Source organism: Anabrus simplex, chromosome 5, assembly GCF_040414725.1.
Source record: "Anabrus simplex isolate iqAnaSimp1 chromosome 5, ASM4041472v1, whole genome shotgun sequence".
Taxonomy (NCBI): Eukaryota; Metazoa; Arthropoda; class Insecta; order Orthoptera; family Tettigoniidae; genus Anabrus; species Anabrus simplex.
Window position 1 is genome coordinate 358,114,295 of NC_090269.1, and position 25,559 is coordinate 358,139,853.

Genomic DNA, 25,559 nt, shown 5'->3' on the forward strand with positions numbered 1-25,559 from the left:
AATGAGATACCTCCATAGTTGTTGCAATCCTTCCTGTTCCCTTGCTTATAGATAGGGGCAATTACTGCTTTTGTCCAATCTGAAGGTACCTTACCAACACTCCATGCTAATTTTACTACTCTATGAAGCCATTTCATCCCTGCCTTCCCACTATACTTCACCACGTCAGGTCTAATTTCATCTATTCCTGCTGCTTTATGACAATGGAGTTTATTTACCATCCTTTCCACTTCCTCAAGCGTAATTTCACCAACATCATTTTCCTCCTCCCCATGAGCTTGGCTGTTCGCAACACCACCATGATGATTTCCTTTTACATTGAGAAGATGTTCAAAATATTCCCTCCACCTCTCCAGTGATTCCCTGGGATCTATTATGAGTTCACCTGAATTACTCAAAACACTGTTCATTTCCTTTTTCCCTCCCTTCCTAAGATTATTACTGTCCAGAAAGGTTTCCCTGCTGCTTGACCTAGCCTTTCCAGGTTGTTACCAAAATCTTCCCAGGACTTCTTTTTGGATTTAACAACTATTTGTTTCGCTCTGTTTCTTTCATACATACAAATCCCTGTCTGCCTCGGCCCTTGTTTGGAGCCATTTCTGATAAGCCTTTTTTTTTACGTTTACAAGCTGCTCTCACTTCATCATTCCACCAAGATGTTCACCTTTTCCCACCTTTACACACAGTTGTTCCTAGGCATTCTTTTGCTGTATCTACTACAGCATCCCTGTATGCCACCCATTCACTTTCTATATCCTGAACCTGCTTATTGTCCACTGTTCGAAATTTCTCACTAATCATATCCATGTACTTCTGTCTAATTTCCTCGTCCTGGAGATTTTCTACCCTTATTCGTTTGCAGACAGTTTTCACTTTCTCTGCCCTAGGCCTAGAGATACTTAGTTCACTACAGATCAGATAGCGGTCTGTATCATTGAAAGATCCCCAGAAAACTCGTACATTCCTAACAGATTTCCTGAATTCGAAGTCTGTTAAGATATAGTCTATTATGGATCTGGTACCCCTAGCCTCCCATGTGTAGCGGTGAATAACCTTATTAAAATTATAAAATTCTTTTATATATATATATTGTATTGAGTAGGTGGTTGTTAATAAAAGAATTTTATAATTTTAATATATTATCCTCAATACGGTTCTATTATGAGATTAATTACATGTAGAATAGCCTTATGCTTGAAGAATTTATTCATAACTGCTAAACCCATACTAGCACGGAAGTCCAGCAAACGCTTCCCATTCCCATTAGCTTCCATATCTTCCCCACATTTACCAATCACCCTTTCGTATCCTTCAGTTTTATTCCCAGCTCTCGCATTGAAATCGCCCATTAGCACTATTCTATCCTTGCTGTTGACCCTGACCACGATGTCACTCAATACTTCATAAAACTTGTCAACTTCATCTCATCTGCACCCTCACATGGTGAATACACTGAGACAATTTTAAGCCTAATTCCTCCAACTGACAAATCTACCCACATCATTCACTCATTTACATGCCTAACAGAAACTATGTTGCGTGCATGGTATTCCTGATAAAGAGCCCTACCCCAGACTCTGCCCTTCCCTTTCTAACACCCGTCAAGTATACTTTATAATCTCCTCTCACTTCCTCGTCATCTCCCCTTACCCAAATATCACTTACTCCTAGCACATCCAGATGCATCCTCTTTGCTGACTCAGCCAGTTCTACTTTCTTTCTTCCATAAGCCCCATTAATATTGATAACTCCCCATCGAATTCCATTTCATTCGCCAAGTTGTTTCCAAGGAGTCCCTCGCCTGTCAAATGGGAGTGGGACTCCGTTACTCCCATAGGTCCGAGGCTTGCTTAAAATGTTCTGAGCTCAGTAAATTCATGAAGCAGGATGCTACCCTACTTGCACATAGTCCAAGTGAGGATCTCTCCTCTAACGGGTTATGGACCACCGGTGAATTGTATAGTCTTAGCCGCCTGAGCACAAGGAGGGCCATGACTCGAAATATGTCCGAGATGCCCACTCCCATTCCATAGCAACTGGTATCCCGACTCTCAGGACCACTTATTAGGCCACTCAGCCGTTGCCCATGGTTCACGAACTAGGACGTGACTACAGTGAAACCCACACCATGAACCATAAAGGAATGTTAAATTTCAGGTACAGAATCTATATCAAATTTTAAGTTGAAATACCATTCATAATGCTGTGGCTTGGTTCTAAAAGGGCCAATGTCAAAAAAACCTGTTTTCGAGCTATGAGCATTTGAAGTTTCACTTATGGTTTTCCAATTATTTTTTTCAACAACTAACTTTAAATAACTTTATACTTTCTTTGTGGAAGTCACTTTACTAAACGCTAATTTTTTCTATCGTATTCTTTAAAAATGTCCAGGTCTCTCATCTTTATTGGTAATCTAACATAATTGGCAAGGGCTTATTTACTTAAACGTTAACTGTTCGTTTGCTACTTAACAGAGATACTGGACCTTTTAACGTGTTGCAAGCCAGGATAAAACGTGTTTGTATCAGTTAATATCTCAATTTCGATAAAAAGTGACATTGGCCCTTTTAGAACCAAGCCACAGAATGGTATCTTCAAAGTCACTGTAGACCATTCTCTTGTGCCAAATTGTTCACTGGAATGCTGGAAAGCAGTTGTTTTGTCATGAAAGAGAATTGACAGTATCTGTAAGGAAAGGATGTGTAAATCATATTTGAGTGTCAATCAATCAATCAATCAATCAATCAATCAATCAATCAATCAATCAATCAATCAATCAATCAATCAATCAATCAATCAATCAATCCTGATCTGCATTTGGGGCAGTCACCCAGGTGGCAGATTCCCTATCTGTTATTTTCCTAGCCTTTTCTTAAATGATTGCAAAGATATTGGAAATTTATTGAACATCTCCCTTGGCAAGTTATTCTAATCCCTAACTCCCCTTCCTATGAATAAATATTTGCCCCAATTTGTCCTCTTGAATTCCAACTTTATCTTCATATTGTGATCTTTCCTACTTTTAAAGACAACACTCAAACATAAATTTGTTTTTCTTCCCATTTAGGGCTAGAAGCACCGAAAGAACCGAGGAAGATGAAGAGCGACTCTTTCAACTGCTTCGTTATTTAGGTCGACTATATGATCATGATGATGATGACAAAGGAAAATTGGAAGAATTACATGTTATGCTGACGACACTGAATAGCAGCTATGATGTGAATCAATTAATGAAAGATGTAAGCAAGTACTAAATATTTTGAATTAATATAAATAGAATGCAGAGAAAAAAGTAGTTAAACAGGATTATTTGCAGTTTAATGAAGCAGCATAACACATTCTCAACTGAACATAACTGTATAAATTACACTTTAATCAATATACTTGTCAGAAGGCATCAATAACATACAGTTCTTATGTTTGGATTTAAGAATCTGTATGCACTTATGTGCTTAACCATATATTTAGATATAAGCAAAAGTAATACTATGAAAAGCACAATTTTCTTTGCTATATTTGTATGGTTTTCAAATTCCATGATGGTACTTATGTAATTTAATCAAATATAGCAACAAATTTACTAAAAATGTGAATACTGTACATAAAAATATTTGGACATTATACCTTTAACTGAAGAGCTGGTCGACCTCATGGAAAGGAGGAAACTTCTGATCATGGGCCTGAGTGAAACAAAGTGGAAGAAAACTGGAAAAATGAATATCAGATTGGACGATAGTCTCTACTGGTCTGGAAATGAAGTAGAGTCTATGAATGGAGTAGGATTTTTAATACATAAAGATATACAATGAAACTCTTTTAAGAAGTTTTTCAAGGGACCACAAAAAAACTTCTAAAGCAGGAAACTTCTTAAAAGGGGTAATGCCCGAAAACTGATTCTGTACTTTGACATACATGTGAAACACACAGCCAACAGATTTCCTTGTTTGTGAAGAATACCAAAATAGGCTGATATATAAGAGCTGCTAAAAGAAAGCCACAATATAAATACAGTATTAGATTATCATGACATGTATTTTTAGAGATAAAGTAAAATACTGTAATTGAACATACTGTATTATAAAAATTTTTGATAAGTGAAAGAAACATATTACATAAAACCTTGCACAAGAGATAAAAGAAATACTAAGAACATTAAAACGGTAGATGGTGACCGTACATTATGTAAATTCCATACTACATTAGACATTAAATACATTTCCAAACACAAAAATCTAGGCTCCTACTTGGAAAAGAAATTGTCCAGGGTTGACTGTTTTTAGGTTTTTACTGCTTTCTTGAACTATAAACCACTGAGTTGGATAGCTGCAGTCGCTTAAGTGCAGCCAGTATTCAGTATTTGGGAGATAGTGGGTTCGAACTCCACTGTCGGCAGCCCTGAAGATGGTTTTCCATGGTTTCCCATTTTCACACAAGGCAAATGCTGGGCCTGTACCTTAATTAAGGCCACGGCCGCTTCCTTCCCATTCCTAGCGCTTTCCTGTCTCATCATCGCCGTAAGACCTATCTGTGTCGGTGCGACGTAAAGCAACTTGCAAAAAAAAAAAACTATGAAACCTCCCACATTCCCACATTGCCTTCCATGTGTTCTGAGGCACACTGACTGAACCTTCCATAAACCGCCTCAGTTTTTCACACACCCCGACATCTTCAAGTTAACGGCAGCAGACAGGACATCGGCAACTTATTCTTAGAGATTCTTAGAACCTATTCATAGGCCTATATCGCCCCTGCATTCGTACTAGTTGTCACAGCCATGGGCGTAGTTTCTGGCTGTTTTGCAAGTACCGCATGGACAAGCTGATATTGAGTTTATTTTCCTGCTTTAATCCCCTTCATGCTAAAGGTAATGAAGAAAGGAAAAGCAGGTTCGAAGTTGCAGAAATGAGTGCATGGGAAAGTATCGGGGTATTATGTGCGAGTGATAAAGGCGCAGTAGCAACACTATCACATCTAAACGTAAACAGTTTCTTTCCCTGCGAGAATTTTATTTCATGTCTCCTCATCCTTGTGCTACGTTCTAATAATGTGATGTAATAATTACGAGTGACATGATAATACAATGTTTAGCTCGTATAAAGGTAAAAATTAAAATAACTTTCAATTTTATGCCAACACGTGGTATCACAATGCTTCTGAGTGCCTGTATCAGGCAGGTCTCCTCTCACCAACACCCAGCTGGTTATCAACATTCGTTCAACTTCGTAGACGATCAGGATCTTTCGGCTGGCTGTTTGGCGGCATAATATGTATCAGCTGGCAAGTCGGCTGCATTCTCTTTGGTCGGCTGTTTCCTGCATAGGCACACTGAGGGACACTAATAATGGACACGGAAAATCTTATCAGTTTAGTTCCAAAACGTAATTTCCTCTACGACAAGACCCATAAGCATTAATGCAACAACAATGTAAGAGAGAATGTCTGGAAGGAAATAAGCAAGGGAATGTAAACCAAACAGGTTAGAATATTCAATTTTGTGGTAGATTAGGCCTATACGGTACTTTATTTCACAATTATTTTTGACCTTATTTCAAATCATATTATCATGTTGGAGTCCATATACAGTACGGTATGTCAGTACAATAATTGACATGGCTTGGAATGTACAGTATTTTTACAAGTTATAAATCTCATTTTATAACTGTATTGGAGTTCAGAGTAATACATTATTATTCATATATTTTTATCAATGTATATCAGACATTCTTTTGTGATATACGACAGGATCAGGGTCCTGACCCACCAATGATTTATGTTACCTATTGCTGATGATGCTCACTAAGATTGAGCGAAACATGTCCAATTTGTAATTAAAATGGTTTCATCCTAATTATAACGATTTTGTGTATTGGAAAGGTGGTTTTTTAAATATAATAATTTATTATTGTACAGTATTTACCGTGAACAATTTTGTAAGTGGCATTCTCCATGGTTGTCGTTCATGTATTCCTAACAAACAGTACGGTAATGCATAAGAAACTGCTGTGTTATGGACAAATACATTTTTCAGTTTTTAATTAATGTTGATGCCACCTCAATTAATGACTTCACCCTGTCGCGGCACACAACTTACTGCATTAATGTTTTATCAAAGCATCCATTGCGTGCTTTGTGTTTCCTGTGTAGAATCTCATTTGATTCTATTCTGCTTGTTGTAAACAGTGGAGTGGAAATTACGACTGATGGGTTCGATTCGATTCCACAAGGTGAGAGTGAGCATCTGGTGGTGGTGTTGTCACAGCGTGATGTCATATGCCCTTGGCAAGCTCGGAGAGGCTCCATGACAGGCGCAAACGGTCTAACACAGGGTTCAACTTGCACGGGGACTGGAGGGTTCTAACCATGAGCTGCTTTGAGCAGAAGTTTTCTATCTCAAGGGGCTCTAAAATTTGAACTGTTTAACTGGGAAATATATTTACAACAGAACACTTTAAGCGGGATAAATATGCATATATCTTAATGCAACTGATCAAAGGACCAAGAATATCACATACAACAGAACACTTTAAGCGGGATAAATATGCATATATCTTAATGCAACTGATCAAAGGACCAAGAATATCACACTTCTTAGGCGGGAAGACTTCTTATGCGGAAACTTCTTAACCGAGTTTCACTGTAGATGCTTGTAGTGAAGTTGAGTTTGTTAGTGAAAGGATAATTAAGTTATCTGTGAACTTAGGAGGGAAAAAGTACAATGTGATCCAAGTCTATGCTCCACAGGTAGGATGCTCAAAAGAGGAAAAGGCCAACTTCCTTAATAACTTGGAAGAACACACTGAGTATGACAATCTAATTGTAATGGGTGATTTTAATTCACAAGTTGGCTCACAACGAACAGGATATGAATCCATATTGGGCCCTCATGGAATGGGAAACAGAAATGAAGAGGGAGAATATATGCTAGATTTATGCATGAGAAACAACCTGATAGTGAGTAACACTTGGTTCAAGAAAAGAGACTCCCATAAAATCACAAGATATAGCTGGGATGATAAAATAGGTACAGTAATATATTATATTCTGATAGATCAAAATGTATGGAAAAATGTCAATGATGTTAAGGTCATTCCAAGTGAAGACCTTGGTGGATACCATAGACTGTTGGTTGCAGTTATTGCAGAGAAAAAACCTCCCAAAGTCTGTAACAAAAGAGTCCCAAAAATAAAAACTTGGCGACAAACCGAGCTAAGTGTAAAGGAAGAATTCAGGGAAGGTGTCCGCAGGTGCTAAGAGAAGAACTGAAATTGGTAGATGAAGAATGGGATACTCCAAAGAAGGTTGTGGTTGGTACAGCAGAAAAAGTATGTGGATGACAGAAGCAAATAAGAAAACCTAAAGAAACTGCCTGGTGGAATGATGATAATAAAAAGGCTATCAATGACAGAAACCATGCAAGAAGATCCTTATATCAAGCAAGAACGTGGTGAGATCAACATGAAATAGAGGAGAAGCCGTCACTTTACAGAAAGAAAAAAATTACACCTCAAAAAGTTGGTTGTAGCTGAAAAGCAGAAATGCAAGGAAGATCTGGCTACCAAAATAACGCAGGATGGAAATAAAAAGCTGTTATACAGTATTGTTAAGAATAGAACAACTCAAAATGAATCTATCCAATCTGTAGAACTTCCTAATGGTGAGGTGACTAGGGATAAGACCAAAATATTACAGGAGTTCCAAAGGCACTTTGAAACTTTGCTGAACTATTATGAAAATGTCACTCCATTAGATGACGAACCTTATGATTTTGGCAACACAAATACCACTAATCTGACATGCTTGGAAGTAGAGACAGCAATATCTAAGCTGAAAAACAACACATCAACTGGATCAGATGAATTAAGTATTGAGATGATCAAAGCACTAGGAGAGGTGGGACAACAGTGGATGTACTTCTTCTTCTTCTTTTCCCTTTGTGCCGTTAGGCGTCGGGACATTTCAGCCATTTACTAAACTTTCGTCTATCATGCGCCATTCTCTGAACCTCACCCAGGGTCTTCCCTCGCTTCCTGATCAGTCCCAAGATGTACTCCTCCCATTCAATCCGTGGCCTCCCTCGTGTTCTTCTTCCTGTTGGTCTGGCTCGCCACACCTGCTTCGCTTTCCTTTCATCTTCCATTCTTTCTAGGTGACCAATCCAGCCCAATCCTCTCCTCTCAATGACGTCCATTATTGGCTCCTGCTGAAGCTCATCTCTTACTGTGGTGTTTCTAATATGGTCTCTTCGAGTTTTCCCGGCAACTTTCCATAAATGTCTCATCTCAGCGGCAACCGAACGGCTCTCCAGTTTTTTATGCACTGTCCAACTCTCTGCACCATACAGGAGGGTTGGCAGGTACACGGCATGATATACCCTCATTTTTGTGTTTCTAATAATTTCTTTCTTCCCTATGATTGTGTTGTTTATACCATAGTAAACTTGATTAGCTTTTCTAATTCTGTTGTTTATTTCTGCCTCTAATTTTCTGTCCTCTCTGAAAATGGTGCCCAGATACTCAATTTGTTCTACTTGTTCTATATCCTCATTGTTCCACTTGATTTGAAGCTGTACTTTTTCTCCTTTGGTGAACTGCATGACCTTGGTTTTGCTCGCATTCACTTCCATCCCACGGTTCTGGAAGGCATAAGTCCATTCAGTAAGAGCTTGTTGAAGATCCTCCTCTTTCCCAGCCAAAATCAGAATGTCGTCTGCATAGACCAGGGATTGGACATATATTGGTCTCATGTTCCAGTTGCCAACCTTAATTCTTTTAGTTCTTCTTTTACACTGCTTAATGACTTGGTTCATGAAGATCACAAAGAGAAGAGGACTCAAGCTGTCACCCTGATTTACTCCCTTCCCCATTTCAAATTCCCTAGAGCATTCACCAGCTATTCTCACCACTCCTTGGACTCTATTGTACATGCTACTAATGCGGCATAAGAGAGTCTTTGTTACCTTTTCGTCTTCAAGTGCTGCCCACAGCTGTTCCCTGGGGACCGAGTCAAATGCAGCCTTTAGGTCGACAAATGCAGCTAGAACATCCTTCCCTCGACTAAGTATTTTCTCTATAACAGTTCTTAGTGTATATATATGGTTGTGTGTTTGTCAACTTGGCCTGAAAGCACACTGTTCTTCTTCCAATTTTTCCTCTACTTCTTGTCTCAACCTCCTCTCTAATATGCGAGAGTATATGTTTCCGGCCACACTGGAAAGACAAATTGCTCGATAGTTTGCACAGTCCAGAGTGCTGCCCTTCTTATGGATAGGAACAATAATGTTCTTCTCCCAATCCTTTGGAATCTTCTGAATGCTCCCTGCTTGTTGGCATATCCTTGTCATCCATTTCACCACTGCCTCTCCTCCATACTTCATCAATTCCGGTGAAATTCCATCCCAACCAGCTGCCTTGCCCACCTTCATTTCAGTAATAGCCTCTCTTACTTCACTCTGCATAATTGTCTCCCCTTCTTCTAGTTCTTCTTCTGCCCCGTTACCGGCGTCGTCTTGTAAATTCTGGTTTGCGCGGAACACATCCTCACAGTACGTGCTCCATGTATCAAGGATGTCCCATGGCCTCGTTTGGATCTTCTGGTTCCTATCTTTAATGTTCCTGATTCTCTTTCCAGTTTTGCCTTGGAGGGATCTTAGTATCTTCCAAAACTTCTTCCGATTATTTCTGTATTCTGATTCCATTTCCACACCGAATTCCTGCCAGTTCATTTCTTTTGCCTCTTTTACTTGCTGCTTTGCTTCATTACGTTCTTCAACATAGTTCCTCCAGTCCTCTACACTTCTTGTTCTCATGTACTCCTTCCAAGCTACCTTTTTCCTCCTTACAACTTCCTTGACTTCGTCAGTCCACCACTTTGTTCGTTTCCTTCGTGTGTTTACTGTAGTATTCCCACAGACCTCTTCTGTTACTTTAATAATATTCATCTTAAATTCACTCCATCTCTCTTCTAAGTTCCAACCTCTCTCAGGTTCTTCTCTTTCTCTTTGCTGAAGCATTTCCCCCAACTTCTGAGCATAATTCTGCCTTACCTCTTCCTCTCTAAATGCAGAAATTCTTATTTTCTCAAATCGAAGATGAGACGGTGTGGGTGTAGCCTTGAACCTTGTTTTCATAACCAGAAGCTGATGTTCTGTACTCATTTCTGCACTGCAAAAGACTCTTACATCTAGTGCTGCATAAGTCATGTTCTTAGTGTAACAGTGGATGTACAAGGTACTAAATAGAATCTGGAAAGAGAATGTAATACCCAATGAATTGAAGCAAGGAGTCATCATCCCATTGTTGAAAAAAAAGGTGATAAAAAGAAATGTACCAACTACAGAGGTATAAATCTGCTGTCACATGGCCTCAAAATCTACGAATCCATCCTTGAGAGCAGGATTAGAAAATAGGTTGAACCTACACTTGAGGAGGAACAACATGGATTTAGACCTCATAGATCAACTATAGGCCTCATTTTTGCCACCAGAATGCTCTATGAGAAGTATTGGGAGAAAGGTAAAACACTTATAACTGTTTTTCTGGACATCGAGAAAGCATATGACCATGTACCACACAGGCATATATGGGAATGTTTGAGACATAAGAAAGTGCCCGATGACATCATAGCACGAGTACAACGATTATATGATGAAACCAAGTGTTGTGTCCAGGTCCAGGATGGAAGGTCAGGTTGGTTTGAAATGAAGAGAGGAGTCCAGCAAGGAAGTTGTCTTTCACCACTTCTCTTCATAATCATAATGGATGAAGTTTTAAAAGCGGTTAAGAGAAAGGATCCAACAACTAATGCCCCGGTTTTTGCTGATGATGTAATGGACAGAAGTGGAAGTACAAACTAGACTCTCTAGCATGAAGCTTTTACAACCTTTGGTCTCAAAATCAGCAAAACGAAGACAGTTGGCTTGGTGATGAGTAGAAACTCTCCAACTGTTCATCTAAGAATTGGAGATGAGGAGATGGATATTGTAGACAACTTCCAGTCTTTAGGTAGTGTTCTGTCATCAGACAATACTGTACATCAAGAGATTAGTAACAGAATACTGAAAGCTTCCAAATACTATCACGCTGTACGTCAAATACTTCGGGATGAAACATTTCCGTTAGTTTCCAAGATCAGCTTGTACAAAATATATCTAGTACCTATACTGACGTATGGCCTGGAAGCAGTAACACTTACTGGACCAACAAAGAGTCGTCTTCAGGCAACAGAAATGAAGTTTCTCCATTCTTGTCTACAAAAAACAAAAACGGATAAAATAAGGAATGTGGATATCCGACAACAGCTTGGATTGGAAAGAAGCTAGCTGGAGACTCTAGAAGTGAAGAGATTGAAATGGTATGGTCACATGAAAAGAATGAATCCTCACAGGACTCCTCGAACATACTTTGACCACAATGTTCCCGGGAAGAGACCAAGAGGAAGACCTCGTGATGTTTGGGAAAAACAGATAATGAAGGACCTTGAAATTAGAGATGCGAACTGGTGTCGCATATATGAGCAGCATCTGTGGATGGATAGAACAAACTGGAGGAGGCTCATACACAACCACATCCGGCTTGCTGGAGCAAAGAAATGATGATGATGATGATGATGATGATGATGATGATGATGATGGTGATGATAATAATAATTTCGTGTGGCTATTTCTAGCCGATTGCAGCCCTTGTAAGGCAGACCCTCCGATGAGGGTGGGCGGCATCTGCCATGTGTAGTTAACTGTGTGTTATTGTGGTGGAGGATAGTGTTATGTGTGGTGTAAGAGTTGCAGGGATGTTGGGGACAGCACAGACACCCAGCCCCCGAGCCATGGGAATTAACCAATTAAGGTTAAAATCCCCGACCCGGATGGGAATCGAACCCGGGACCCTCTGCACTGAAGGCCAGTATGCTGACCATTCAGCCAACGAGTCGGACGGTGGTGGTGGTGGTGGTGGTGGTGATGATGATGATGATGATGATGATGATGATGATGATGATGATGATGATGATGATGATGATGATGGTGATGACCTTTGATGAATGGTCAGCATACTGAACTTCAGTACATAGAACCCCAGCTACATTTCCCAACTGGGCCAGGAATTTTAACTGTGTGTGGCTAATATATTTGGCTCAGGGACTGAGTGTTTGCTGTTTGTATACAGTTCTCTTCATCTACACCCAACCCTCAACACTACTAACAACCAATAGTTAATACCTCCCTCCACACAGAGTTAGCAACAGGAAGGGCATCCTGCTATAAAACTGGGCTAAATCTACATCATGTCTTGGCTCCAGTTAATTGGGAAAAAGGCCTGGAAGAAGGAGTATAGACATTCATACCAACTTAATCTTCATCATATACTAAAGGTAAAGCTTTGTTGCTGCAGATATTCTCCTCTCTCCTCTGTCACTCTCTTCATTTCCTTGTAGTCCTAGTACTTCATTATCATCATGTACTAAAGGCTCTTGTTGCTGCAAACATTCTCCTCCGTATTCTGCTATTCTCTTCATTTCCTTGTAGACACCACACTGCATCACATTCTGCAGGTTGTCAAAAGGCAACAAATGTACTAAAAATCTGAATACTGTACATAAAAATATCTTTCTTGAATGGTCAGCATACTGACCTAAATAGGTACCTTTTTTGATCTGGAAAGTGTGTTTAGCCAATGGTTTCATTTTATACAGAATATTTAAACTTATAATATTATATGAATAATAGTTTCTGAATAAAATTAAGAATATTTTTTGTTGCATCAAACTTAAACAGAATACATAAATAGTATCTTCATAATGCCTTGTATAATATGTTAATATATCATTGCATGTATTTGCACACATTTATTAACTTCCTTACAAATGGAGCATTTTGCTGCATGGCAGGATGTTATCTCATCTACAATTGGATATAATTTATAATTAACTCTCAGTAAGTAAATTATGACTTCTGTGAAACATAATTAATTTACTGTATATTATGATGTCCCATACACCACGGAAGTTCAAAGATATATAATCCATTCTTTTTATAAATTCTGGGTTTCTTATTATGGTTATGATCACTTAACCTCATTTGAAAAAGGAGAAACAGTATAAAGCAATGGACAGACCATGAAGGTCGTTGAAGGAGTGGAAGGCTTTCACTAGTTGTAACCTCAGCACTAAATGAGATAGAGGACCAGGCTGAGTGGCTCATATGGCTAAGGTGCTGGTTTTTTGAGCCCAAGTTGCAGGATTAATCCTGAATCAGTCCTGTGGTATTTTTGAAGTGGTCAAATACATCAGTACTGTGTCAGTAGACCACTATGTCAAAGAACTCCTGCAGGACAAAATTCCAGGATCCCCAAAAACTGTAAAAGTAGTTAGTTGGATGTAAAACTAATAACATTATTATTTTATGTAATAAATGACTCGGCTGCCTTTGCCCCATATTCGGTCAGCAGTATGTGAAGGTGTTGGATATAAACATAATGTCCAGATAAGGAGGTGATTTCTACTGGAATATTATTGAAATTTAATTATGATAATAAAGACATTTACATACCATACAGACCATATAGACTTCATGCCTTAACAATCATGGATCATGGCCACCAGGCAGGCTAATGTGAACAGTTTTTTTTTGTTTTTGTTTTTTTTTGCTAGTGGCTTTACTCGCACCGACACAGATATGTTTTATGGTGACGATGGGATAGGAAAGGCCTAGGAGTTGGAAGGAAGCGACCGTGGCCTTAATTATGGTACAGCCCCAGCATTTGCCTAGTGTAAAAATGGGAAACCACAGAAAACCATCTTGACTTTTTCAAAAAGGAAATTCTTAAGTTTCAAGCCACAAATACGGTGGTCATGCAGCGCTGGTCTTTGCCATACAACAGGCAGTCTCATAAGGCTTCTGATTTCTTCTACCAGAATAGCTCAATTTGAAAGAAAATTCTACCAGTGAATATTTTTAAATGTTCTGATATGGATTTAGTACCAATCCTTTTCCAAGGCCAGAATTTTGATCTCCCCAGTCAACACACTGAAACTATCAGATTTCAATAATGCTTGCAATGTTTTTCAAGTAAGGTCATTCATATTTAATTTTGCAGAAAGATTGTTTGCAAGAAGTGTTAATCTACCTCATTAAATATGTGTATATTTGTTCTCCAATGTTTTCTCAACAGTTCAAAAGGAACTTCCATTTTAAATACGGACGGCAACAATGGACATTGATTCCGTATGAAACGTTATGGTAGGCTTGTCATATTGAAAATTATATTTCATTTTTTTCATTTCAAAAGCTTGTACAAGAAGTGAGTCATTTTGTGTAAATAATGTTCTTATATTATATCTTTTGCCTTTCTCAAAAATGTCCCTAAAAGGCATTGGGTTCTTCTATTTTTTTCAATTTCTGATTTTTGAGTTTTGTAATCTACCATGTGATTTTATGGTTGATGAAGTCTCAAATAGAGATGAAACATGTCCCTATTTATATTTATTATGTTGTTTAATTAAATAGTTCACTTGTAAAGCAATGTGTATTGATTGGGTGGATCAAGCCTAACATTGTTTCTTAGTTTTAACTGTATCAGTACGGATCTATACAATGAAGTTCGTAAATTGAACACATAAGTACTTACTCTAATTCTCTCTCTTTTTTATTTCTGCTTTTAAGATTCCCTTTCCTTCTCCTTTCAGAGAACGAATGGTCCAATAGACTAACAAATGTTCTCTACAACGAACCCTACACACAATGTGACCACGTGGTATTCTGCAGATTAGCCTCACGATCTTATACAGAGGTTCCAGTTCGCACCTCATTTTACAACTACCCGAGGAGAAGTTTTGAGGAGCTAGATGCAATAACAGCGTAAGTCTACTTAAGCTGTTATTGCATAAATACCGTTTTGGGATTTCTCGGTCCATTCACTACAACCTAGTCCAGGTCTTAGTTCGCTAGGGTGCCGATAGAGGTTAGGAGCTCACTAAAACCAGTACCATGCGCTACGCTGTTATTGCATGAAGCATGCTTCACGAGCGGCACGTTCAGTTGCTGCCAGTTATTTGGCTGGAGAAGATGTCAGCGAGCGCAAGAGAAGGTTTTGTGGCTAGTGCAGACAAAAGGGTTGATGTTCTTTCAGTAATGAAATACTTAAAACCTGAAAATTTTGAGTGGTGTGTGAAAGTCATATGTGCGTAATGATTCCCTAGAGTCTGCTAATGCAGCATGTGAAAGGTGAATCATCCTGGTTTTGGTCAATGATGCCGTATTTAAGTATTTTAAACAAGTAAGGCATACAATGTCTAAATCCTAATTATATACTTTGTGATCTGTTTTTTGTTTCTTTTCATTTTTTAAGTTTAGAGAATCACTTTTTAAATGAAAATAGGAATAAAAGTTGTTCAGAAAGCAATGTTTCTAATTTTGTAACATTTCAAATATTTGTTGGGGAAGGTGGGGAATTACCGTAGCCTAATACTATAGTTGGGGAGAACACTGTAACAAACCTCTCTCTGCCCTTTGCGCAATAAAGAACGAAAAAGGTGAATATTATATAACGAATAAACGTATTTTTACCTTTCTTAGTTGACAATTATTTTAATGAATTTGTTCTTAATTTCAGTAAGTTTGGACATTTTAGAGAACTGAGGTGTGATAAACTGCCACTTTTGTTCCTCTATAGTGGGCGATCATGCTTTTCTATCTCCCTGATCAATACTGGTGTATGGCAAAATATAATATTCCTGCTCTTCATGCAATAACAGCGTATAAAAGGAAATTTTAAATAACTCTGTCTTTTTTATATGCTAACAGATCAATAAAATTCTTTGGGGAAATACATTTCCTGGCTGTTTCAAACGTCTTTTAATGAAATTCAGGTTGATTCCTAATATTACTTTTAACTCAGAACATTTATAAACTTCAAGCTTCTGTTTCTCAAAATAACGTAAATCTACTTACGCTGTTATTGCATCCAACTCCTCAAATTGCTTTCACATCTAATGTCAACAATAGCTCCATGACCACTTCTTACACAAGACATAATTCCTGTGTTTATGAAATCACTTTTCCTTTGTTAGAACATATGTTTTTACCATTGCATTTGGAGAAATAGGAGACAACTCAAAGTGACATTCTATAAGGATTTCACAATTTCGTATAAGAAGAGGATCTGGTTTTAGTCTCGGAACATATGGTTTTAGAATGACAAAGTGATAGTGTTTCAATGACATTTTATCACAGTTTTTATTTAGTGTAGTCCGCATGTCACACTTAGTGTACCAGAATTTTAAGCATATAAGGTCATAAGGCTAATTAGCTAGCTTCATGTTTTAATATTGAAGGTTAGTATTTTAAGATTGATTAAGGTTGAAGATGCCATATAGAAATGGCGAAATATGTCCTGAAGGTGTCTGTAATTGTATGTATTTGTAACCACTTATAAGTGGATAGTATTGAATAGGTGGACTAATAAAATACCATAATTGGATTTTAATTATAACAACTTTCAGTACGGAATAATTATGAAGTTTATAACTTGTAATACTATTCCTTATAGTCCAGAAAGTGATTAATGCCATTGAATAAACAGGTTTCTGTGTGCTTAGAATAGTGAGTGATAGTCATAGAACCAGTATTTCTATTTTAGAGAGGGAAAACTGAGAACCTGTGTGACTCACCCATTTGATCCCAGTCATAAGGCTTCTTTTTTATTTTCAGTTTTGAACCAAAATGTGCAAAACTGAAGGGTCTAATTAATGAAATGGCAGATGCTCCCTTGCTAACTGTGAAATCCCCAGTGGAATGGGTCTCTTATCTGTTACAGAATGGGTTTGTTTATGTTCTCATCAGGAGATTTTTGGAGGAACAGTAGAAGTTCTATTTAGTGCAGAGATTAGGTGGTGGATCTCAATGACAATGATGGACATATGCACTGCAGTATGTGCTGTAAAACGTGTCCTGAAATCTGAGCTTATGATACCTTCTCACAGTGCGAATGTTGTTAGTGCAGATATTATTTTATAGAGCCTGCGGTTATGCTTTGCTGATTTAATGCTACTATCAATGTCACAAGAAACAAATCAAACTCAATGAAGAAAATGCTCTTCCTGAAGATGTCACCGTCCTTTCCCCCTGTGGGTGGGGGCGGTAGAATAACACCCACGGTATCCCCTGCCTGTCGTAAGAGGCGACTAAAAGGGGCATCATGGGCTCTGAACTTTGGAGCGTGGGTTAGTGACCGCAGGGCCCTCAGTTGAGTCCTGGCATTGCTTCCACCTACTTGTGCCAGGGTCCTCACTTTCATCTATCCTATCCAACCTCACTTGGTCAACTCTTGTTCTTTTCAGACCCCGACGGTATTATGTATGGAGGCCTAGGGAGTCTTTCATTTTCATGCCCTTCGTGGCCCTTGTCTTTCTTTTAGAATGATGAAGTGATAGTGTTTCAATGACATTTTGTGAAATATTGGACCCCATCCATTTTTTCTCTCTGATTTGTGATACATAGAGGATGGTTGCCCAGTTGTACTTCCTCTTAAAACAATAATCACCACCACCACCACCACCACCACCACCACCACCACCACCACCACCACCACCACCACCACCACGACCACCACCACCACCTGTCACCGTCCTTCTGGAAAACATTCGTGTGTCAATGACTAAAGTGGAATTAAATTTAGGAACAGCCCCCCAAGCTTTGGTTTGTAATGCATGTGGTTGAAGAAAGACTAGGATGTGACAGGTGCTTTTGCAATATATCCTTGCCCATCTCTTCATCAGTACTAATGTAGATCATTAGAAATCAACACAGGGGAGGCCTTTGATACTTTGAACAGTGTTTTATAGGATTTATGAAGTGTTTGCAAGGCTTTGTTGAAGCAGCTTTTCCATATTTTAAAAAATAAAGCACCGGGCGAGTTGGCTATGCGGTTAAGGGCACGCAGCTGTAAGCTTGCAACCGGGAGATAGTGGGTTCAAATCCCACTGTCAGCAGCCCTAAAGATGGTTTTCCGTGGTTTCCCATTTTCACACCAGGCAAATGCTGGGGCTGTACCTTAATTAAGGCCATGGTCGCCTCCTTCCAACTCCTGGGCCTTTCCTATCCCATCGTTGCCATAAGACCTATCTGTGTCGGTGCGACGTAAACCCACAAGCCAAAAAAATAAAACGCCCTCTTTTTTAAGACAATACACGGCATTGTGATAGCTTCCCTTTCACAGTATGCTTCGCTGAAATGTGATGTTCCATGTCATGAACAAATGGTCAGCAAAATAATGATAGAAATTTTTGTGTGCCCACAGCTAGTAAATATTGGTAAGAAAAGGACCAAAAAGGAGCTCCGATACTCATGTTACTCCAAATCCCTGTCAAGGAAAATTCTGATATGCTGAGAAATATTCTTATATGCCTACTGTGCACAGTAAGATTTTATATATTTTACGTTTCTATATCTTAAATCAGGCTCAAATATGAAATGTTAGTTTCTGTATGTGCACTATCTTCTCAATTAGTAATATGTTAAAGATTATTTCTTATTTTATATTGGTCTTTCGGACAAACTCTCATTTAACTGACTTGTTTTGTGTGCTGCAAAGGCTGCCATCTGTAATGTCACTGTAAATGCAATTCTCGTGACACAGAGCAGGCAGTATATAGAGATTGAGATGGCGGTGGTCTGCCATGCTGGAGGGGCGGTGGCTGATTGGCTGTTCTTTGACCAATGATTGAAGCACCAAAGAACCCGACGCTGGTCGACCTGCCTTGCCGGAGACAGGCAACTAAGTGATCACCTGTTGCTTTTTCTGGTCTGCCGTGCCCATCATGTCCTCCAGGATTAAGAGCTTTCAGGACTGAAATACATGCTTTGTTGGCCCAGTCAAATTCTTCCTTATGGTTGAATATAACAGATGCTCATTTTTGTCAGAGTCTACCTTATAAGAGCAGCACCAAGCTAGTAATAGCCACAAGAAATTATTGTTGTTATTGTTTTGAGGATGGTTACCTGATTTTATTTCCTCTTAAAATAAAAATTACCACCCCATATTATTATTATTATTATTATTATTATTATTATTATTATTATTATTATTATTATTATTATTATTATTATTTACAGTCATATATCATCGAAATTATTAATAGCTATTTGGCCAAAATAAACATTAATGTGAGTATGATATCATTGTTCTGAATATTGTTCAGTAAGGTATTTCTTTGTGTCCCACTGGAATATTTATTTTCGAATAGTGATCTAACGTATAATTCCAGCATAGACAATAAAACAGAATTCTGTGTTTATTTCAGTTGTCACCCCAGTGTTCAGAACTCTTAGTACGTTGTATGTGGCTAGGCCGTGTATACGACTGTGAGGAGCTGTTTGATTTTCGCAAAACTATGGATGGTTACTGCTGCACTTTCAATTATATTCGTCAAAGTGACAGTTTTGGGTAAGTTCTACAAAAAATTAAGTTTCACCTCTTTCAGACACAAATATTTTTATTAAAATGTATTTTTCTCAGGAATAATTTCTATAAGAAGGAATGAATCTGGGGTAGAAAACTAATTCCTTGCTTTCTATGATCTCCATTGAATTTGTCTTTAAGACCTTATGATATATGTGAAGAAAACGCTTCTCTTAGATGTCAAAAGTAGTCACCATCTTTGACTTTGTCAATGTCATACAGCGGCACTGGACTTCACTCCACATTTCTTTGTTGTATGTATATTCTCTGTGTATTTTTTAACTTAATAAAAACAATAGCTGCATTATTTTAATGCTGGAAGTAAAAATGTGTTTTTGCTATTTCATTTTCATCAGGTTATGGGCCCAGGATCATGAACTGTGTGAGTAGATTAAGACTTCTCTATAAAAATGTACTGTAACTGTGCAACATGACTCAAGACAGTATAAGGTTGAATATCCCATTACTGAATAATGGCAATTACATAATTTGGCAAATACGGATGTGAGCTATTTTTGTATACAGTGATTTATGGGAAGTTGTCAGTGAGCCAAAACCCAAAGATGCAAATGATGATGGGGAAAAAGAAGAATAACAAGGCTATAGCATACATTACGTTGGGTGTTGAAATTGATTGATTTAAGTATCTTCATGTTCGGACAAGGTAATATGCTACAATATATTAAAGGAAAACTACTCGTAGTTCAATCAATGTTTTCAGACCATATGTGAAGGGAAACAGAAACAATGAGACTTATCCAATCTGATCTTTATGGGCTTATGCAAATGGCAACACCTAGTGGCAACATATATTTTCTGACACTAATCGATGACTGCTTGAGATTTACTGTAGTGAGATTAGTCAAATCCAAGGATGAAGTATCAGGTGTCATACGTGAATATATCACCCAAATGTCGACGAGATTTGGGAGAAAATCAATTTCCATTTGTTCGGATAATGGCAAAGAACACATTTGTAAAGAACTCAAGATTTTTCTGTGGAAAGAGGGCATTACAGCATCAGCTTACTGTCCCCCTATACTCCTCAGCAGAATGGTGTCACAGAGAAGAAAAACAGGTCACTAACTGAATCTGCAAAATTGATGCTACTACTTGCTGGATTGAAAAACTATTACTGGGGAGAAGCTGTATTCACAGCAGCATACTTACAAAATTGATCAGCGAGTTGGAGTATCAATATAACTGCAGTTGAGTTATTCACGGGAGTAAAACATGATCTTAGTCATATACAAGTTTTTGGATCCAAGATTTATACCTTGATTTCCAAGCAGAAACACAAGAAATGGGATGATAAAGCAGCAGGAGGTGTTCTTATTGGGTATAATGACTATATTAAAGGACATAGGACTTTGGACCCTAATACAGTCAAGATTTGATTCAGAAGGTCTGTGAAAATAGTCAAATATAACACCAGTCACACGGGAATCTTGTTAGCAGTACAACGCCAGAAGGGGAAAACCATCTCGAAAACCAACTCAATGGTGAAGGGCATTTCTATTGAAATGTGTTCATCTAATAACAATGCACAAGATTCTTATGATGAAAAAGACAACTTGAAAGAGGAATTTGAAAGCACAACTGAAAGTGAAGAGAAACCCTTAACGTGCACCAAGACGGAGAAATTAAGGAGTACCACCATCAAGATTGACCTATAAAGTGCGAACAGATTACGTGAGAGAGCCAAGCACATAGGATGAACTGCTGAAAATGGCACCTGTGAGCAGAAGTTATGGTCGATTGCTGCTGAAGAGGAAATACATATTCTAAAGGAACATAAAGTATGGGAATTGATAGATCTTCCATCTGGAAAGGAAGCAATTTCCTGCAAATGGGTTTTAAAAGCAAAACAAGGCAGGGTTGGAAATGTCCACATATATAAGGCCTGTTTGGTAGCTCAAGGTTTTTGCAAAAATTAGGAGGAGATTTTGACGTAACACTTGCACCATTTGTTAAACACGAGACTATTAGAATTTTGTTCATCATAGGTGCTCAGAAATGCCTCTATGTTCAACATTTGGATGTCAAATCTGCATACTTGAATGGTACATTAACAAATGATATATGCATATATGGAGTAGCCACAAGGTTTTGAAGAACCGGGTCTGGAAAACTGAGTATTAAAATTGCAAAAATGTCTTTACGGATTGAAACAGTCTGCATGTGTGTGCAATAAAAGGGCTCAAGAAGTTTTATTGAACTGTTTTATTGAAGGTTTCAACAAGGAAAGGCTGATAAATGTCTGTATTCCCAAAGAGAAGAAAATGGTTCTATTACATATATTTTGTTATATGTGAACAACTTGCTGGTAGCTGGTATATCTTCAAAATTAACGGCAAGGGTTGGTTGAGAACTACTCAGTTATTTTGATATGAAAGACAGGTGATGTAAAACATTATTTGAGACTCTGGATCAAACGAAAAACAGATGGATAATTTTTGTTAAACTGGAGTGCAAAAATTGCAAAACTACTCTAAGACTATGGATTATCAGAAGCAAAGCCAGCAGTTACCCTGTTAGATATGAGTTTCCTCTCTGCAGAAACAGCTGATAGTCCAGATCTAGAAAACAATACAGTGTACAGAAAGGCAATAGGACCTTTAATGTAATTAAGTACAGTATCAAGACCTGACATCAGTATGGCAGTTGGCATTAGTCGTCATGCTGAAAGACCGAAGCAAAGTGATTGGAATGCTGTGAAGTGGGTGATGCATTACCTTGCTGTAACAATCGATAAGAAACTGCATTTATCTTCACATGGAAATTTAGATTTGAAATGTTACGTGGATGCTGACTGGGCTAGTGACAGGATGAATAGAAAATCAACAAGTGAGTATGTATTCTTGCTTAGAAAGGGGTCAAATGCCTGGTCTAGTCGCCAGCAAACTTCTGTTGTAATGCCATCAACAGAAGCAGAGTTATGTTACAGCGTCTCTAGCTAGTCAGGAGTTATTGTGACTCAAGCAGTTAATCAGAGATTTCAGTATAAAAATTGTTGAGCTGTTTGAAGATAATCAAGATTGCATTTGACTGAATAAATTGAGTGTTTCTGGAACTCGAACGAAACATATCGATGTCTGCCTTCATCTGTTATGGGATCTGCATGAGAAAGGAATTATAAATTTTCAGTACGGTACTGTCCTTCTAATATGATGTTGGCAGATTTATTTATGAAACTGTTACAACAGGAACCATTCAATTGTTTTTTGGAAAAATTAAGTTTCTTGGAGTGCTGAACTTTTGAATCTGTTTCAGTGAGAAGGGGTGAAGAAAATGCTCCTTTTAGATGTCAAAAGTAGCTGCCATCTTTGACTATGTCAATATCATACAGCGGTGATGGATTTAACTCCACATTTATTTGTTCTATATGTATTCTCTGTGTATGCTTTGAACTTAATAAAAACAATAGCTGCATTGCTTTATGCTGGAAATAAATGTGTGTTTTTGCTACTTCATTTTCACCAATATTTCTAGTTGTAAATTTCATATTGTGATCTGAATAAGTTCATGAAAGAATTATCTCATAGAAGTCCACCATTATGTAACATCAGTTTTGATTTCTAATAAATCACAAATTGTATTGAAGAGGTGGACTTCTATGAGGTAATTCTTTGGTGACATTTCATCAATATGTTACTCATATTTTTCAAAGCAAGCACTGATATAGACAGTCATACCAGCTCCAATACACAGCAATTTTCTTCCTCAGTTCTTCTTTTTCCAGGTGTTGTGTTTGATCTCTCATGGTAGAATGTTGTAGGAAACATATTTCTTTCAGATTAGATAATTCAGGGAATGAAAAATGTCTGTATCCTCAGTGAATAGTCACTGTACACTCTGAATGATTCTTCAAGAAATGTCATTTCTAGATAATTACCCTGATAATTTGTATTTGGATATTTCCTACAGATTTCATATTTGTTACTCTATCCACCTGTGCATTCATGCAGTATGTAACAAGGTCAACATGTACTTTTATTTACAGCCATCATGCTAAAAGTTGCTCTTGATTCCGTATGTCCTTTATTATTATAATAAAATAATCGTCATCAGCTGGATAAAGAGAAGTGAGGATAATGATGATGATGAACCATCATCAATATGAACCACTATGGACTACAAAGTAAATACTTGAACACAGCTAATTTGAAATCATTTTTCCTCCAATGTTCCTTCATTCTGTCACTTATTTTCATTCTTCTGAAAAGACCAGCTTTGGGTGTTTCCTTCCAACTTCCTCTTGGAAACCCTTGAACTCTGACACTATTTGTCTGAAATGATTTTTATTGTGGATATCTTCCTGTTTGATGCCCAGTTTCTCTATATCTGAATGGATATCAGTGAGCCATCTGGGGAAAACGTTTTTTTATTTCAAAGTAGCTTAGACTCTTTCATTTATGTGTGTCTCTCTCTTAGCTCATTTTGAGGAGATGTCCGTAAAAGATGGCTAGTCTCTTTTTCAGTGATCCACAATTCCTTTGGTTTCTCTGTAGAGGTCACTCTTAGGTCTTAGTCACCATTGACCACATTCATAACCAGGCCCTAGAAATGCCGGGCTGAGTGGCTCAGACGGTTAAGGCGCTGGCTTTCTAACCCCAACTTGGCAGGTTCGATCCTGGCTCAGTCCGGTGGTATTTGAAGGTGCTCAAATACGACAGTCCCGTGTCAGTAGATTTACTGGCACGTAAAAGAACTCCTGCGAGACTAAATTCCGGCACCTCGGTGTCTCTGAAGACCTTAAAAAGTAGTTAGTGGGACGTAAAACAAATAACATTATTATTATTAGGCCCTAGAAATTCCTCGAGAGCTTTCTTTCCTCCTTTTCCAGTCATTTCAGTAAGCCCTAGCTCATTAGATTCAAGGTTTCAGCAGCGTGCAAAGTTTCCAGCATGATCACCACGTTGTAATGTCTCAGTTTTTTCTCCAGCTGAGAGATTTCTTGTTATACACATTCTTTGTTACTTTGTATGCCAGTTCCAGCTTCCAGATTCTTGCTTTCACTGCTTCCTTTTATAAATAATTAGCTCCAGATAATCTCATCATTTCTTAACTTCCTCAACCTTTGTTTCTTTCTTTCTTTCTTTCTTTCTTTCTTTCTTTCTTTCTTTCTTTCTTTTGTCTTGATGATTTGTGGAAGTGACTTGATGTTTGTCATAAATCTTGTCTTCTCAAATGATATTTGCAGACCAGTCTTCTTCATAACCACTCCTTGAAGGATATTTCATTACTGATTAAATGTTATACACAAGGTCTGCTAAATCATCTACACAGGAGAGGCAGTTGATGCACACTCCTTTAGTTCATATCTAGGGATTCTTAGTTAGTCGTTTTTGTCTCTTGCTGAAAGGAACAAATTTCATCCTAATTATTATGCCACACGCCTGACTCGTTCTTTTTCTGTTTCATGTACTCTCAGTTATCTTCCCATTTTCTAATTAAGAGTTGAAAATGATGGGTAATAATCCAACTTCTTCTTCCTTGCCTTTTTCCAATTTATTGGGGTCAGCATTTGATGAGCATTTGGTCCAGTTTTACAGTCAGATGACTTTCCCGACACCAATCATATGTGAAGGGATGTATTCACTATTGCATGTTCCTGTGGTGGTTAGTTGTATGTGTGTGTAGATGAAGACTAACACAAATACTAGTCCCCAAGACAGAGGAATTAATTATACACAGTTAAAATCCTCGGTCTGTATGGTTATTGAACCCGGGACCCTTTGAACTGAAGACCAGTACACTGATCATTCATCCAAGGAGTTAGGCATAATCCATTGCCTTGCCTAATACCATATTTGTTTTCATTTAAAAAGACTCCTAGATTATCCCCCAGAGCTTAACTTTAGACACTGTATTGCCAATAGTCATTTTAAACAGGTCTTGTGATTTGTCACATTATTCCAAGGAGTGTCTCCCTATGTACTTAATCATAGGCATTATACCCTTTAAAATCATCTAAATATCTTTGCTGCTACCTCCCTTGCACAGCTAGGACTTCAATCTCTATCCCTTCCATGCTTCTGATCTCTAGTTTAAGGTCTCTTCACATTCATTATTCCACAGGATTTTGACAGGTTTTTATATGCAACTGAA

At 38.1% G+C, this 25,559-nt stretch overlaps 1 protein-coding gene across 1 annotated transcript in view; it reads left to right on the forward strand.

Annotated features, from left to right (window-relative positions):
* Positions 1-25,559, forward strand: part of LOC136874537 (sodium channel protein Nach) — a 143,607-nt gene that overhangs the window by 30,948 nt on the left and 87,100 nt on the right. The window contains exons 3-4 of the mRNA XM_067148174.2: positions 3,074-3,239; positions 19,291-19,433. Of these exons, the coding sequence (XP_067004275.2) occupies positions 3,074-3,239; positions 19,291-19,433 (309 nt within the window). The remainder of the gene's footprint in view (positions 1-3,073; positions 3,240-19,290; positions 19,434-25,559) is intronic.